Raw genomic sequence first — 16,529 nt, 5'->3', positions numbered from 1 at the left:
CCTCTCCATAGACCTAATATGAAAATGAATATGACACATTAATGACACTGTAGTAGAAAATGTTAATTACTGAAGGGGTTCGTATTTGTTTGTCGACTGTCAAACAAATGTTTTGACCAATAATATAATAATACAATGCCAAAAATGTACACAATATTTAGCAAAATCATCTCCACAACAAGTACAATTTTCATTAAATTGATGTTTTAAATCCACTTTATGCACAGTGAGGCTAATCGGGACTGAACCTAAAGTTTAAAGTGAGATCCGAACCACTATGTGCCTCCACCGGGTATCGAACCCGGGACACCTTGATTACAAGGCGACGACGCTCCCACTGAAATGAGACTGTGGTATCGTCATCTTGCAGCAATGCAAACACGTCCAGTAAATGCTCTTGAAGCAATTGATATGTGCAGTGAAGCAATATTTCCCTGGGTAAACACGTTTGCGCATATTATGTACAATCCCAGTAACAACAACATCAAATGATAAATCATTCTCAACTTTGAGGCGGTTGAAGACCTATCTTCGACATACCATTTGCGAAGAAAGATTAAATGGGTTAGCTGCTCTGAACATTCACCGGGATATAAAAGTTACTTGTGACGACATATTGTCAGAACTTGCACAGAAATCTCGGTGCCTAAATTTCAGAATTTAAATTGTTGAACTGTGGTACCTTATTTATTACTGTCTTTAAGACATCAAGTAGTCTTAATCTCTTTAATGTTGTTACAATGTTGAGTGTACATATTTTTTGTTTAAAAATTATATTTGAGCAATTAAATATAAAATATTAATAATTTGGAAATATTCAAGCAGGTGCTTTTATATGATGCAATAAAAACATGAAGCATCCATAGCAAATACATTGATTGCGTTCATTGGGGTAAAATCCAAGTATATTAATTATCTAATTTATTACAAGAAATTTGAAATGTGAACTGGAAAATGTATTGGATTCATAACCCCCCCCTTACGAAAATCCTGGGCACGCGCCTGGCTTTTAACCACACATTCGCAATTATCTCGAAAACTGCTCGTTTGCAGACCCATGCTTACTGAGACTTTTTTGCTTCTATTATCGTGTACTTTCACCTGTGTCAGTTTGCGCTATTACTTTTGAGACACCCTGTGTGTATATCTTATTACACTACAATCAATTTTTAAACTTCTGGTATCAGTTCTTTCAATGAAAGAATTGAAGTCATCTAATTACCTTTACAATGAAAGAATCATTCAATGAAATTAATGATAAAATTGAAATGATACTTCTCTTTATCTTAGAAATTAATTCATTTCTTGTCACAATCACTAAATGCACACTGAGAAATAAACACAATGAAAATATTTGGTTCATAATTTACATGTAAAAATGTATGAATTGCATGAACACGCCACAAATTTCATGAATAATCTTCATCATCATCTTCAGCATCATGGGAACTCTGTTGCAATGATGCAAACTGTGCTGCAGCTTGGAGTTGTGCCCACTGTTGCTGTTCCACTGCAGCTTGTTCTTCACGAGCCTACAAGACCAAAAGAATGGTATCATTGCTCCTGATCCATTTACAAATGCACACTGAATTTACTGAACATGATTGCATTCTTAGTATTGTCTAATGTACCCTTTTAAAACTTCTTCCCAATTAAAATTACAGAAAACATGCACAAAAAATACACTGTTTATTCTGTGGTACCCTTATGTACAGGGTGATGAAAAAGTTTGGACATTTTCTTCAGCTATTTTTTAAATAAATGTCAACTAAAGGTTAAAAGATTAAAAATCAGTAACTTACATGTGTGAGCATGAGATCGGTAGTTTGCCTTCAACAACTTTGAACGTTCTTTTGTTTTAATACAGTATTGTGCGATTTTAAGTATGTATATTTTACATCAAGTGTTCTTTCCTATACCTTTTGACCTAAATCCTCAACCAACACTTTCTCGATGAGGCACCATGTCAGGTGTCTGAAAACATCGCATTAACCTGAAGAAGGCGGTAGTATAACCTTAGAAACGTTGTTTGACCAATGTCATGCTCACATACGTAAGTTACTGATTTTTAATCTTTTAACCTTTAGTTGATATTTGATTGTGAGCAATTCGCACATTATCAGTATGTTTAAATAAATGTTCATTGTTCTCTTGAATTTCTCGTTTAATTTTAGACTGAAAAGTGTGATTGCATTCACTTCCTCACTGATAAAATGAACGAAAAGTGGCTGGAAAAAGAATGAAATTTTGTCATTTAGATCAGTTAGTCGCTGGTGATAGTTTTCAAAAAATGTTTTTGACTGATGAAGATTATCACCATGGAGCATATGTACAACCATAAAAACCACAGCCAATTACTGAAGAAGGAACAGAAAAATTTCGTTGCTGCAAAAGTTGTTGCTTGCCATCATTTTCTGGTGTATGTGATTGTTTGGGGTGGCATTTGTGCGATGGGAGAAACACCCTAGGAGTTCATCAATTAGAATGTCAAAATTAACAATACTATCAGCAAATCGTTATGTTTCGTAATTGTAGGAAGCCAGGCACTTTGGTTAGATTGATTCACGTTTCAGCAAAACTGCACTCCAGCAAATTCAGCTCGGTGAACAATTGCAATGCGTGAAGAGCTGTTTCATTGTTTTGGGGACAAGGACGTTTGGCCTTCAAATTCGCCGGACTTCAATGCCATAAATTAATCCCTGTAGCTGATTTTGGAGGAGACATTTTTTGTGTTCCGTACAAATCAGTGGATGCACTCAAAACAGCTTTACAACAGACGAGGGCCGAAATTACTGTCGAACAATGTGTGACTATAGTCAATAATTTTTGGAGACTACTTTGCAAATGTACTGAGGCAAAAGGAAGAAACTTCGAGCACATATTGCAATTTTATTTTTGTTGTTGTTGTTCTTAGTAGTCCAAAAGTCTCTGAATTTTTTCGCCACCCTGTACAGGGATTGGATTTTACACATATGCATGTTGTTTTTCTTTTCCTAGTAAAATTCATAGAGCGCTTTCACTTCAAAATGAACCTGAAGTGGTGTGACATGCTGCTGAAAGACTCACTTGTTACTTGGGTGTCACCTGAACTGTTGTGTCATCTTTTTGCTGACTGGAGGGTACAATTTCCATTTTGGTATATGCAATTTGTAGTAAAGTGTTGCTTATCAGATTAATTCATTTCCCTTGAATTGTCTCCTAAGACAATGTTGGTTTGGTTGATTTTGCTTCCTGTTTCTGCAACATTTTGGCAAATTGCAAAGTTGAAGATGAGTAGTGGAGCTGAAATAATGTTGGCAAAAGGCATAAGCTAGGCTTCAACAATGCTTTCATCTGGAGAAATATAGCATCAAAGGAAATTACAGGGTGATCCATTTGAGATGTTACAAAAACAAATTAAAATATTACAGAGAAGAATACACTTAATTACCAATTATTGGTATGTATATTCGTACATTAACACGGTGCAGACATATCACAGTTCATACCATGCAGACAAGTTCCATCACATGCCATGCATAATTTCCGAAGTGGTCTGTGCAAAGGCCTTGGTGTCAGTGGCCGCAATCCACACACAAGTGACTTGACGAACCGCCAAAAGTCTGGAGGTCTCAAGTCCCAAGAATTCGAGAACCATACCATGCTAGCACCGCTACCCAGCTGAACTGACTATAAATTTGCTCCACATAGGAGCTCTTCCTATTCAAATCCAAAGAAATTGTTCAGGTAAGATAAAGGTAAAGTTAGTTCTCTGTGCATATTGCACCATGGCCATGAAGGCACATTTAGGGGATGTGGGGGGTAGGGACATTTTGCAGGTGATGTGATCAGCACCATGCTCCAGCTGCCTTTACCCCCCCACTCTTCCAGGTATCCATTTATTTGAGGCTGGGTGAGCATTATGTACATAATGTTCTTGTACACAAGGGTTTATTTTTTTAACATCTCAAATGGCTCATGTACTTATCTCCCAAAGGAATTTACTGCTCGACAACCTAGTAACTGGAAGCTATTGTAGCATGCCTTATTTTAATAAGAACAATCCAATTGATAATGCAAAGGGTTGTGATCAATTTTTGGCATTCCAGGACACAACCTAATAATGATAAAACTTGTTTAAGTCCACTTTACGCTCAGATAAAGTAAAGCTTCAGTTTAAAATGGGATCTGAACCACTGTGCAATGTGCCTCCACCAGGGTCCCTTACAAGGCAAATGCATCAGACGATACACTTTCAGGGATGCCCACAAATGTGAGCAGGTCTTCTTGTCAATATTGGCACAATGAACTCATGGGATACATAATTTTCACATGAGTGTCTGTAAAAACTTTCCCACTGACTCACTATAACTTTAAGGATTTTTATAATTACATTTTGACCAAACTGAAATTTTGAGAAAAATAAACTTCTCAGAGTATGAAAAACTCAATATGCTGACCAAGGCAGAAATTTATTTTATTATAAAACATAAACTAAACGTAACATTTCAATCTTCTAGCAAGGTCTTCATCAGACTCGGTACCAAAGTACAAAATTTTTTCGAGTTTTTCATATCATGGAAACAAGGCTTAATGGTGTTATAATTCTCAGAGCAGTAAGTTTGAATGCACATTTATAGTGTGACCACAACAAAAGAGCCTTGGACCTTCGTGAATCTTCTCCTCGATCCATTCAACACGAGCCATAAGGAAGCATGCTCCATTCTGCCCATCCCCTTCATGTTGAAGTATGATGCACAAGACACATGGTTCTGTGCAGGCTCTTTTGCCATTGGTCCCACTATAGCTGTGTTACATGTTAAATATATATAATAGGAATAAAACGGCAAAGCAAAGCAGGCATGCAAATAAAATAAAAGTACAAGTCGGACTACTTCAAACTTTCCGGCAATTTCTGTATTCAAGGAAAATGTTGGTTAACTGGCGGTACACCAGATAGTACGGGAGAAAACATCATTGGTGTTATTGATTATAAGGTTGGGAATTCTGTACTCAAAACTGCATTGTCTTGAGAGAAACGTGTAGATTTCACATTATTTACCATTTCCTTAAAAGGGATATTATTTTTCTTGTATGTATGTACATACAAGAAAAATAATAATAAGTTTACGATTATTATCATAATAATCGTAAACTTTTCAAGAGGAACATTATTAGTGAACGTTGAGTCCAACTTTTTGTTTACTTTTGCTTGTTAAAAAGTCAACTTCATGCTCGAAGAGGCTAATCTGAAATGGATCTACAATTTAAAGTTGAATCTGACCCACTGTGAAATGTTCCACCACTGAGAATTGAACCTTCTACCCCTTGATTACAAGCAAACAGTGTTACCACTATCCTATCAAGGAGACCCATGCTTATATTATAACCTTGTATAATCTTATAATACCTACGGGCTGCACATGCTTACTGAGCAAAGGTTTTGAAATTACCATTGTTTTAGGAGAAAGATTGCCACAAACTTCATGCTTCTTAACTGGCTATGAAAATTGCATAATATTTGTGTAGCAGGAGTGCCCAGCAATGGGTTAAGTTTGTGCATTTTGCAACAAGCACGATCATTGTTGAGCCACATACAAAAAGAGAACAAGCTAAAAACAGAATACATTAAATGCCAAACTTGATGATGTGGGGCAGGCAACGAGAGAATCAACTAATTTCTAATCTGGTGATGGAGAATGAAATTAATTTCCAAAGCGGAAGAAGTGCTGGAATAAAGCTATCCAAAGGAAGCAATATGAAGACCGAGGTCCCATTACTGCAAAATTCATCACCAAATGTTGAATTTTATACTCTGTAAATATAAAATAGCATCACTGAATTTTATTACAAATTTTGAAATGTTTTGGATTCATCTCTTTCTACCTTTCCTGTACAACTTGAGACAGATAATTTGAAGCATTTGTCTGTTATCAGTGTGTCATGTGGTGTTATTCTTTTGATTGACTTTTTGTTTTCAGTCCACTTTATGCACAGTAAGGCTAATCGGGACTGGACCTACAGTTTGAAGTAGGATCCGTACCAATATGTGCCTCCACCGGGCATTGAACCTGGGAACTGTTAATCTTTTGTCTGTTTAGTTTTGGATATTACTGATAGAGGACTTTGCAATCATCTCTCAGATTGGCAGGAGTCCATAATACGATTTTTACTAGTGGCGCTCGTGATATGTTCTATGTTCCAAACAGTGTTTATCATTAAAAGTTTACTTAGGTAATTATTATTTTGAAGTGTTCTGTTAGTTTTAAGAAATATGGGTAGAAGTGTGAGATGTGTCCAAAGTAAGATTTTTTTTCTGCGTTATGTTCCACAAGCAACATTTACTTTAATTTTGTTATTAGGTTCCATATATACTGAATCATGGCTTAAATAATACATATATATTGTACAGATATTGTATTTTATTAATTGTTAGGAAAAATAAATCGTCAAGTCAAATGAAATCATTAAAACAACTGAGAATGTAGGAGTGGAATGCTGAAAACTAAAAAATAATGTAATGCTATCTTTTTCTATACAAAGTGTACATTTCATGGCTGGATATACACAGGAAAAACAATGTTGAAGTTAAATTAAAAGTTATCAAAAGTTTCCTACGCTTCAAAAACCACACCCTTCATGCAAAAAAAAAAAAAAAAAAGAAGGAGGAGGAAGATTACCTTTGCAAACAACTCCTGCTGTTGCCTCAGCAGTTCTTCTTCGGGAATGCCTAAGTTTTCAAGACGAGTGCTCTGTCTGCGTCGTTTGGCTGCCACAGCTTTACAGTCTCGTAATACTTCTTCGGCATCAGCTCTGTAATCACCAAATCCCAGCCTGTCCAGAGCTGAAAAGGGATTCAGCAATAAATAAATATATTTAACTATGATTTATATGATTTTGTAGTGGCCACAAATTTCAAATTTATTCTAGTTCACTTTTGTTACAAGCATTTAAACATGTTTTTTGATGCAACATTTCAACACGCTACCTTCATCAGACACTTATGTGCAGTTTGATCGCAAAATTTACGTGTTAAGATATGTTTTCCCAAAACATTGCATCAAAAGTTGTGTTGAAATCCTTGAAACAACTACAACCTACAAGAAAAATCCACAATAAGATGGAAAACAATTCAATTTATCTAACCCTTCCAATATCTGTACAACACTTATTGCCTGAAATGCTCATAAATGAATTAATCATGTATAGCTTAACCCCTCATGGAGGAAAGATGTATAGTCACGGACACTTGTGAGTTATAACAATGCCATTCACTTTCAATGGGATCATTACAACCCAGAAGTGTCCGTGACTGTACACGAAATTCTGTTTTAATGGTGGTTTGATGTACGTTTGCTGCATGGTTGACGTAAAACTGCTGGTAGAGGACATCTATTGGCGGTAGACATAAACTGTTTTTACCAGCTGACCAGAAAGGCCTTACTGCCATCTACAGGGAAATAAGAAAACTACTTGCACATTGTTTTCTCCTGTCATTTCCCCTCCTCTCATCCTTGTGAGATCTATACCTACAGTGCCACAGCTGTGGAAGGAATGAGTTAATTAGAAATCTTACTTACAAAACCATCACATGTAAAATTGCAAAATATATCACTGAAACTTGTTCAGATTCATGATCAGACTTCCTCACATTTGCAATCATCATCATTAAAAAACAGTCAATGTCTGCAAAAAAATATATTATTGGAAATAGTATCACCATTGGTAGACAGGAGGCTTTCCTACCTGTAAGTCTCATGATGATTGGTTCAAGCACGAAGTATGTGCATTTCAAAATAAATATTGCCATAGACAGCCAACCCCCCCCAAAAAAAAACAATTAAAATTTTACAAAAAAAATAATTAAGAGAACCTGTAGACCCCATACACGAAAGTGACTAAAAAAATTCGAAAATGTAGAACTTTTAGAACCATGCAAACGTTTTCTTGATAATAATTGTATAGTTTGGAAAAAAATGAATTATGCAATACCAAAAAAAAAAGCATGATGGGTGCTAGTAAGTATCTTCATCTAGCAGTAAGCTAGATAAATATCATTTTCTTGTAGGTACCAGACATAGATATGTGAGTCCTATTGTCACAAACTGTTTTTGGCACTCTGCACTAAATAGGGGTCAAACACTGGAAGACAAAAGTTTCAAAAAAAAATATTTAAGGGGGATTTTGGTTCTTTAATAATTTTTAATTTAAATAATTTAAATTTAAAAAAAAGGTAATAGTTTGTCGAAGAGTGGTCTTTTGTGATATGTATTCAAGAAACCAGTTACATAGTCTCTGTTTGAACCAATAGTAAACTTATGAATAAATGCAACACTACTTTTTTTTTATTATTGTATAATATATAACGTAGGGTGTTGGTGACTCTCCATATAGGTCCAAAAACAAAAGAAACATACATTTTAAAAACAATATTTTGATTGAAATAAAAGGCACATGCTACAAAATAAATTTCTGCAATTACTTTTAATTTCAAATATACTTTACTAAGAATAATATCGAAAACACACACAAATTAGTGTAGTTGTGAGTATTGAATGCATTCTCTTTCAAGAGATCATTAACAAATCTACATCAATACACACAATAAAAGTAAAAGAAGAATGCAAGAAAATAATAACTATGGAATCTAACTGATTTATCATAAAACACAAACTAAACAAAAACTCACACATAATAAAACCACTTGAACTATTTCATAATTTATTAACATCTTTAACATGTTAGTAAAGGAATTAATTAGCAGCTTTGCAATATCTGATATGTATAAAAGTAACAAATTAATTTCATTTATGTATAATTAATAATAGTAATAATAATAATAATAATATATTTTTAAATAACATTACAAATATTTATTGCATTATTTACACATATGTTTTTGGGAGAGAGGGTTTGTAGATGAAGAATTTTTCCTCCTACCAGTTTTCAATGATTTCGCACCCTGTTAAATCTTTACCCAAATTATAAAAGTACATACCTTGTAACACATGCTCAGCATTAATTGTTTTCTTTTGCTGTTGATTACATATTTCATTTGCTTCAGACGACAAAAGATGAATAAATTCTGTGCAGCAATTCAAAATCAACTCCCTGGATTCATTGGCTACCCTAATATTTGGCAACATTTCCTTTATCATCTTGTTTATTGAAGCTCTGGGAAGGGTTAGTTCATCATCCTCAGACATAGTGGATACTACCTAAAAATAATTAAAATAAGTACAAAATCAGAAGGGGTTATTTCCTTCCACTTTGGGGAGAATTAGATTGATTTAATTTATTTTACTTTGCTTTTCTGCCACTTCTGATTAATCGTGAAGATGAGGATGAATGGTGTGATAAGATGTGAAATGGATAAAGGGACAATCAGAAACAAAAATCGGCATAGAGGATGATATTATAGTGGAACCATAAGCAAAAAAAGCCTGCAACTCCTGCATGGAGGGGAGAGTGGAGCATGCTTTCTTATGGCTCAAGTTGAATGGAAGAACAGGAAGGTTATTTTCCTTGTGGTCGTTCTATAGCCATAGGTTCAGATGCCAGAGCCTCGTTAGTGTTCAAAATGCAGTCCAGGGTGTATTAGGTGGAGTAAGATTCACATTTGGGTGTCTTCGTTAAGGGTCACATCTCACACCCTGGGAAGAATTAGAGTTTATGTGTATCATGACATTTTTAAGAGTGCAAAAATATATTTTTTCAAGGGAAAATATACTATAGATTGACCACAAGGAAAAAAACCTTGGGATAAAAAGTCCCCGTGCAGTTTTCCCTTCTTCCCTCCACCTTGGGCCATAAGGAAGCATGGTCCACTCTTCCCCTCCACTACTCGCGGGGGTATGGTGCACAGGAGACGCGGGTCTGTGCAGGTTGTTTTGCTCGTGGTTCCACTATAGGTTGGGGGTAGGCCTTAAATATTCTCTCAGATACAAAATATCAAAGTGTGATTGAAGACAGGTTTTTCTTCACATTTTATAATTCTATTGCAAATATGGAAATGGTTCCGAATGTTTAATAATGGCCCGCAAGTTTTATATAAGAGTATTAGGAAGTACTTTAGAATATTGTAGGTTTGGTGCGTATTACACACAATTCCAGAATATAAAAAGACATTAAAAACTGTACTTACATATGCGAGTATGTTGTTTTTCCTTCCTTTAGAACTACGTTTCGGAGATTAACTATCCCCTTCTTTAGGTTCGTATGAAAAAACTAGGTACTTAGCATTACCACGTCGAAATGTACTTAGCATAGTACCACATTTTGGCGCAACCTACAAACTATTAACTAAGTGATTAGAATTATGATAATAATAAAAATACTACTAATCTTGATTTTCCATGTTGTGCTTTATGGTTAGTGTATGTGATTTAATTTATAAAACATTGACAATGTGTGAAATATATCAGCATAAGTAAGTAATTTAAAATTTGTTGAAAAATACATCAAGCTGCTGGTCTCACCACTTGGTGTCAGTAGTCGCACTGCAAGTTATGTCACTTGAGCGCAATTTTTAGTATAATTTTATGATGTTATAAGTCTTACCTTGGTAATGATAGTATAAGCCGGAGATGGATTTCTTAAAATTTACAGGAGAAAAGACGAGAAAGTACTTACAGAATTGCGTTCTTGAGGACTTTCTGAAGCCGGGGAAATTGTTTTTTCGAATCGTGCAACTTATTTGGCCTGTAAGTAAGGTATTTTTCGTCATTCATGCATCTAAGTTGTACGATAGCTCGTGCTGCCATTACCGTCGACTACGTGAATCAAATGTTCCGTGCGTACGATCATGTAACCCCCTGTCAGTGTAGCAACCACGCGGTAGTTTTACATGACGACGTGTGAGTGGTTTTTTTTTTTCCAATTTAAGGTAAGACTCTAGTTTACGTCCTTTTCATAAGGAATACGTGTCATATATCGTTGGAAAGCTTATTTTATAAGGAATTGAACAACGTAAATCCCAAAGCGAGGAAAAATTTCCTGAAGGAGTGAATCGAGAAAAACCGATGTTGTCCGGAAATGCGTAATTGAACGTACTGAGGAATTTTTTAGATGATGAAGCACATATTTAGGGGTGAAATGAGTGCTAATGGAACCTAACCTAACAGGCCTAACCTAACCTCGTAGGCATACCTCGACCCCGTGAATGGATAGTGGGGCTATCGTGAACAGAAAGTGTAAAAAGAAAAAGGTACTTACATGAAGAGATGCCGGGTGTTGCACCACGATCGCGCACCACGAACGCAAAGAAGCAATCACCATGCAGATAAGGACGTAAAGTAGAGTCTAGCCTCAATTTTCGCTTAAAAACCTTTTGTGAATAGTTTGTGCGGCATTTATCGGTTCATAAGTTTGGAAACACTGCACATCAGCTGACGACAGACAACGTGAGTCAAGATTTGCCCGCCGAATTAGCAACGACCAATAAATGATTATAATGTTAATAATAACGCTTTTTTCATGGAAAAAAAAGTGATCCCCAGCTTGAAAAATGTTCCGGTATGCATATGAGGGGTAACACTTTACTATACCTGAGACAGATTTCTTCAAATTTACAGGAGAAAGTACTTACGCAAATCATTTTCTGTAGCATTGTTGATGTTCGGGAATGTAATTTTGATTCATTTTGGGTCGGGTACCCTATTCTACACCCTCGAATATTGAAATTTTTTTTTTTTTCATTATGAACATTATTTGATCCTATTTGTGAATAAAAAAAATTGGAGCGTGGAAAGAAGTATTTACGACTGTACAGCCGTTTAAAGTTGAAATTTTGTCGTTTGAAATGGTTCGCAATTATTTCAAATTTCTAGATCGTGATACTAACACGACACCAAATTTTAACTATCGATCTCAACCTAACTGAACTAACCTATCCACGTGCCAATGGTTCGTGGGGCTAGCGCCAATGGTTCGTGGGGCTAGCGCCAATGGTTCGTGAGGCTAGCGCCAATTGTTCGTGAGGCTAGCGCCAATGGTTCGTGGGGCTAGCGTCAATGGTTCGTGGGGCTAGCGCCAATGGTTCGTGAGGCTAGCGTCAATGGTTCGTGGGGCTAGCGCCAATGGTTCGTGGGGCTAGTGCCAATGGTTCGTGGAGCTAGCGCCAATGGTTCGTGGGGCTAGCGTCAATGGTTCGTGGGGCTAGCACCAATGGTTCGTGGGGCTAGCGCCAATGGTTCGTGGGGCTAGCGCCAATGGTTCGTGAGGCTAGCGCCAATGGTTCGTGGGGCAGCAGACCATCTCCCTGTAAGTCAAGTACAATGTCCCGTATGTCTCGTCGAACAAAGTCCTCTATGTCCTTCATCCGTTGAACATGTGTCAATCTCATATTTAGTCCTTTTGTATTAATTCAATGTCACACAAATCAATTCCAATGTCTAAAGTTGCACAAAACAATGTCAATGTCTCAAATATCCAATCTGCCAATAAATTACATAAATAATATATTGAAATCGCAAATTATCCCATTGCACAAGTCATTCATAACAAGAAAAAATTGCAAATTATCCCATTGCACAAGTCAAAGATAAGAAGAAAAAGAAAATGTTCAGACGTGCGCCTGTGACATGAATCTAAGAGACGCCATGATCATATCCCTGCAAAACCGTTTCGACGTTACATAAGGAATTTAAATATTGAAAAACTAAGTTTCCTAGCACGTAGATCTAAAAAAATTACTTTCCGCGCTATTTAGAAACATCGTTTCTTATGAAGAACTAATTTTCGTAACGAGAATATTTGAAATGTGCGAAAAATCGAGGGTGTAGAAAAGGGTACCCGAGCCTTCATTTTAATGCGAATGCATGTGGTTTTCTACGAAAATCTATTTCCGACGCGCTATTGCTGCTGCCGCCATTTGCTTCCTGCATGAGAGCACAATACGCTCTCGTATTGTCCGTATATTCTAAATTGAACGAAAGGAGTGCTAATGGAACCAAACCTAACAGGCCTAACCTAACCTAGTAGGCATACCTCATCCCCATGATGGTTTGTGGGGCTATCGTGAATTTTTGGGCTAACGTCAATGGTTTTTCTGGCTCAAGGAACGATCAACGGTAAGCTATCACCATGTTGTGTGTGGAAATAAACAAGAACAGTAAGTACTCGTAAATGTAAGAAATATACATTACTTTCCTAACAAATTCAATTATTTTCACCTAAATAAGTGTTCCGGAATGCAGAATAGTACGTTAGCAATGTAAAAAAGTGCGAAAGAAATGATTCCCAGGTGTCTCAGGTATAGTAAAGTAGTACCCAATATGAGGTAAGTAGCAATGATTTTTATTTGAAAATAAACGAGTTTAATGTGTCTCCGGCTTATACTACTGTTACCAGGCACGTATCCAGAGGGGGGGCTTAGGGGGCTCGAGCCCCCCCCCGAAAGTTTTAGGTTTACACTAGATAAAATGAGGTTTTTGGTTTCTTGTGGTGTGAAATAAAATAATGTGACAATAATTTAAGGAAAGAAATAATAATCGAGGCAAGACGGAGAATGTTCCGTAACCCTGTTATTGATAAAAGCACGTATCCAAGATGGGGCACAGGGGGCTCCACCCCTTCCCCAGGAAATGTTTCAGTTTACGTTAGATAAAATTAGGTTTTTGGCTTCTTAAATAATGTGAAAATAATGTAAGGAGAGAGATAATTATCGAGGCAAGACGGAGCATGTTTTATACCCCTGTTATTATTAATAGCACGTAACCAAGGTGGGGATGAGGTGGCTCGAGCCCCCCCCCTTAGGAAATTTTTAAATTTACACTAGATAAAATTAGATTTTTGGCGTCTTGAATAATGTGAAGATAATAAATTTATAAATCTGAGAGAAATAATTATCGAGACAAGACGGAGAGTGTTCTATAACCCTATTATTTTTAATAGCACGTATCCAAGGTAGGAATCAGGAGGCTCGAATGCCCTTGAGGAAATTTTCCTGTTTACACTAGATAAAAATTAGGATTTTAGCTTCTTGAATAATGTGATGATAATTTGGGAGAAATAATTATCGAGTCAAGACGGAGAATTTTCTACAACCCTGTTATTGTTAATAGTACGTATCCAAGGTGGGGTTGAGGTGGCTCGAGCCCCCCCTCCCAGGATTTTTTTTATTTTACACTAGATAAAATTAGGTTTTTGGCTTTTTTAATAATGTGACGATGATTTAAGGAGATAGACAAGTATCGAGGCAAGACGGAGAATGTTCTATAACCCTGTTGTTGATAATATTGCACGTACACTTTTCTTGCGCTTTCGGTGTTGTCTCAGCGCACTTGAGGACTATGTAGAGACTTGTCAGCATTTGGAAGCTGCACAACAAAGGTAGCGCCACACGTAGGGCAATTCGTTGTAATTTCTAATCTCTGGAAGGCGGGAGGGGGGCTATACTGGGTCAAATGGGGTTATTACCTCACCAACCCTCCCTTGGGCACGTCACTGGAGATAAATGAGTAAGCATTTGATCATACTTGGAGACGAAACATAAGATGTGTTGGGAACGGAAGGGTTTTTCACTGTGAATTAATTGTTTCGTGATCCACCAGTATTCGAGAAGACTTCCTTTGTTTCGTGCCGATATATAACAAGACAGCGGAAGCTGTGACAGGCATTTTTGAACACTTGTGAGTGCTAAGGCCTGAATCTGAACAATTTGGTGGGTTTCGGCTTTTATAAGAGCTGAAAAAATGGGAGGACAAGACACGTTAGTGGTGTTCAGGCTCGAATCAGAGAGTAATATTCGAGAGCTGTCTGCGTCCAGTTCGCAACCCACAATTTGAATCTCGCGTTGTCGAGTGGATTGTCCATCCCGTGCGTGTGTAACAGCTTCGTAAAAACACTCAAAGATACCATAGTTGTTTTTATGCCTGATGAGAAGAAATGGACAAACACACATACTGAGATGGTTTCGGCACACATTATTAATGCATGGAAACAGGAGTCGAGTGGTAAAAAATGTTCCGATTTCACGTTCTGATTAAAATGATAGCCTTACAGTGGCAACGATTTAAGGGATAGTTGCTCCCCATTTTTTATTTTTCTGCCTCAACATTATGGCCTCTTAATGTTAAGCCTTGGCTACCAAGAGAAAGTAAACTTTCCTTGCAACGCCCTCCGCACCCTCCCCCCCCCCCCCCGTTTTGGAACCCAATTGCCACCACTGATCTTAAACATACAATTGTGAGGTTCTTACTATACCCCTTAAAAAAATGGTGTTGAGCCCCCCCCGAAAGGAATTCCTGGATACGTGCCTGACTGTTACCCTTACCTTTATATTATGTCACCCATTTCATTTGATATTTTAATTCATTACAGAACACATATATTATTTATATATTGTAACCAACATGTTTCACTGGTGTTACCTTTACATAATAGACTGTATCACTAATACGAGTACACTCCTTCCAGCATAAAACTATAATAAGCCAAGTTATCATTTCATTCTATCAACTCACTACATTATATTATTATATTTCATTGTATTAGTATATTGAAATGTGAACACAAATTGACATGTCCGATATCACAGCAAGTAAATGCAAACATGTGATTCATGAATGAAATAAATCTAATCTAATTCAATAAATAAGAGTTTCATACTAATTCAAAGTTTCACATGGTAATAAACAAGACTAGTAAACTTATAATGGTTTGATATTCCAAATTATGACTGTAACGTGAACGAAAGTTTGACATTTAACAAAGTAGCACCCTACCAAACCTTAATGACAGATCAGAAAATAAAACGCATAATACGCAAACTTTCAAGAATCAATTAATCAATGAATAATGGTTGATCATTTTTTGTCAAATAACTTGGTTCAACATGAAATAATCCTCCTGCACAAGACACACTTATTTCTAATTATGCAAGCGCGTTCTACTTAAAAAGTACTACACTGTTGCTGCCACAAAATACAGCATTTCACATTACCACGTACAACATATGTTAAATCAATGCTCATTCAGTATCGAAAATAAAATTTTTTATCTTACACTTATATTTATTCACATGAATTAATTACTAATTTATCGAACAATATTCCTAGTATGATAACAATACATGTAAAATTTAGAAACAAATTAATTACAGTACCAGTTTAACTTCAACGCTGAATATGGTTTATGTTTTGTTTTCTAGTACAGCTGGTGAGTTAAATTTTGCCAGGTCAAATTCTAAATTTCACCACATCCTTTGTTTGATTTTTCCAATTTAGCTGCAGCAATTTCTAATCTGTGTCTCCCACGGACTGCACGAAGATAAATAGATTTTTTTACATTGTCTGTGGTGGAACTATGGACATGCCGAAAGGGGGATCACGCCCCCCCCTGGAAAATGAATATCCACCAAAAAATTGTATATTTCACACATAATTGCATTCCAATCAAAGTAATTTATGTTAATTATTATAAATTCGTTAAAGGAACAAAACAATTTCAGACTGAAATAGTGTTTTTTTGAGGAGGCATCACCATTAAGAGGAAAAATATGCTTCCTTTGCCCCCCTGGAAGAAAATTACCTTGCTTGCCCCTCCCTGGA

The 16,529-nt window shown here is 36.4% G+C and overlaps 1 protein-coding gene across 4 annotated transcripts in view; it reads right to left on the bottom strand.

Moving 5' to 3' along the window:
- Window positions 1–1,274: 1,274 nt before the first annotated feature.
- Window positions 1,275–16,529, bottom strand: part of NC2beta (negative cofactor 2beta) — a 37,094-nt gene continuing 21,839 nt past the window's right edge. Inside the window, exons 1-4 of one of the 4 annotated variants that reach the window (XM_083110154.1) lie at window positions 16,085–16,237; window positions 8,978–9,197; window positions 6,660–6,823; window positions 1,275–1,532 (exon numbers count right to left, since the gene is read on the bottom strand). In XM_083110154.1, coding sequence (XP_082966280.1) covers window positions 1,410–1,532; window positions 6,660–6,823; window positions 8,978–9,185 — 495 coding nt within the window. In that variant the 5' untranslated portion in view covers window positions 9,186–9,197; window positions 16,085–16,237 and the 3' untranslated portion in view covers window positions 1,275–1,409. The other 3 variants (XM_083110156.1, XM_083110157.1, XM_083110155.1) reach the window with 3 other exon arrangements.

This window comes from Lepisma saccharinum, chromosome 23 (genome assembly GCF_977018435.1).
Source record: "Lepisma saccharinum chromosome 23, izLepSacc3.1, whole genome shotgun sequence".
NCBI classification, from domain to species: domain Eukaryota; kingdom Metazoa; phylum Arthropoda; class Insecta; order Zygentoma; family Lepismatidae; genus Lepisma; species Lepisma saccharinum.
This window is presented reverse-complemented; position numbering and strand designations above follow the sequence as displayed.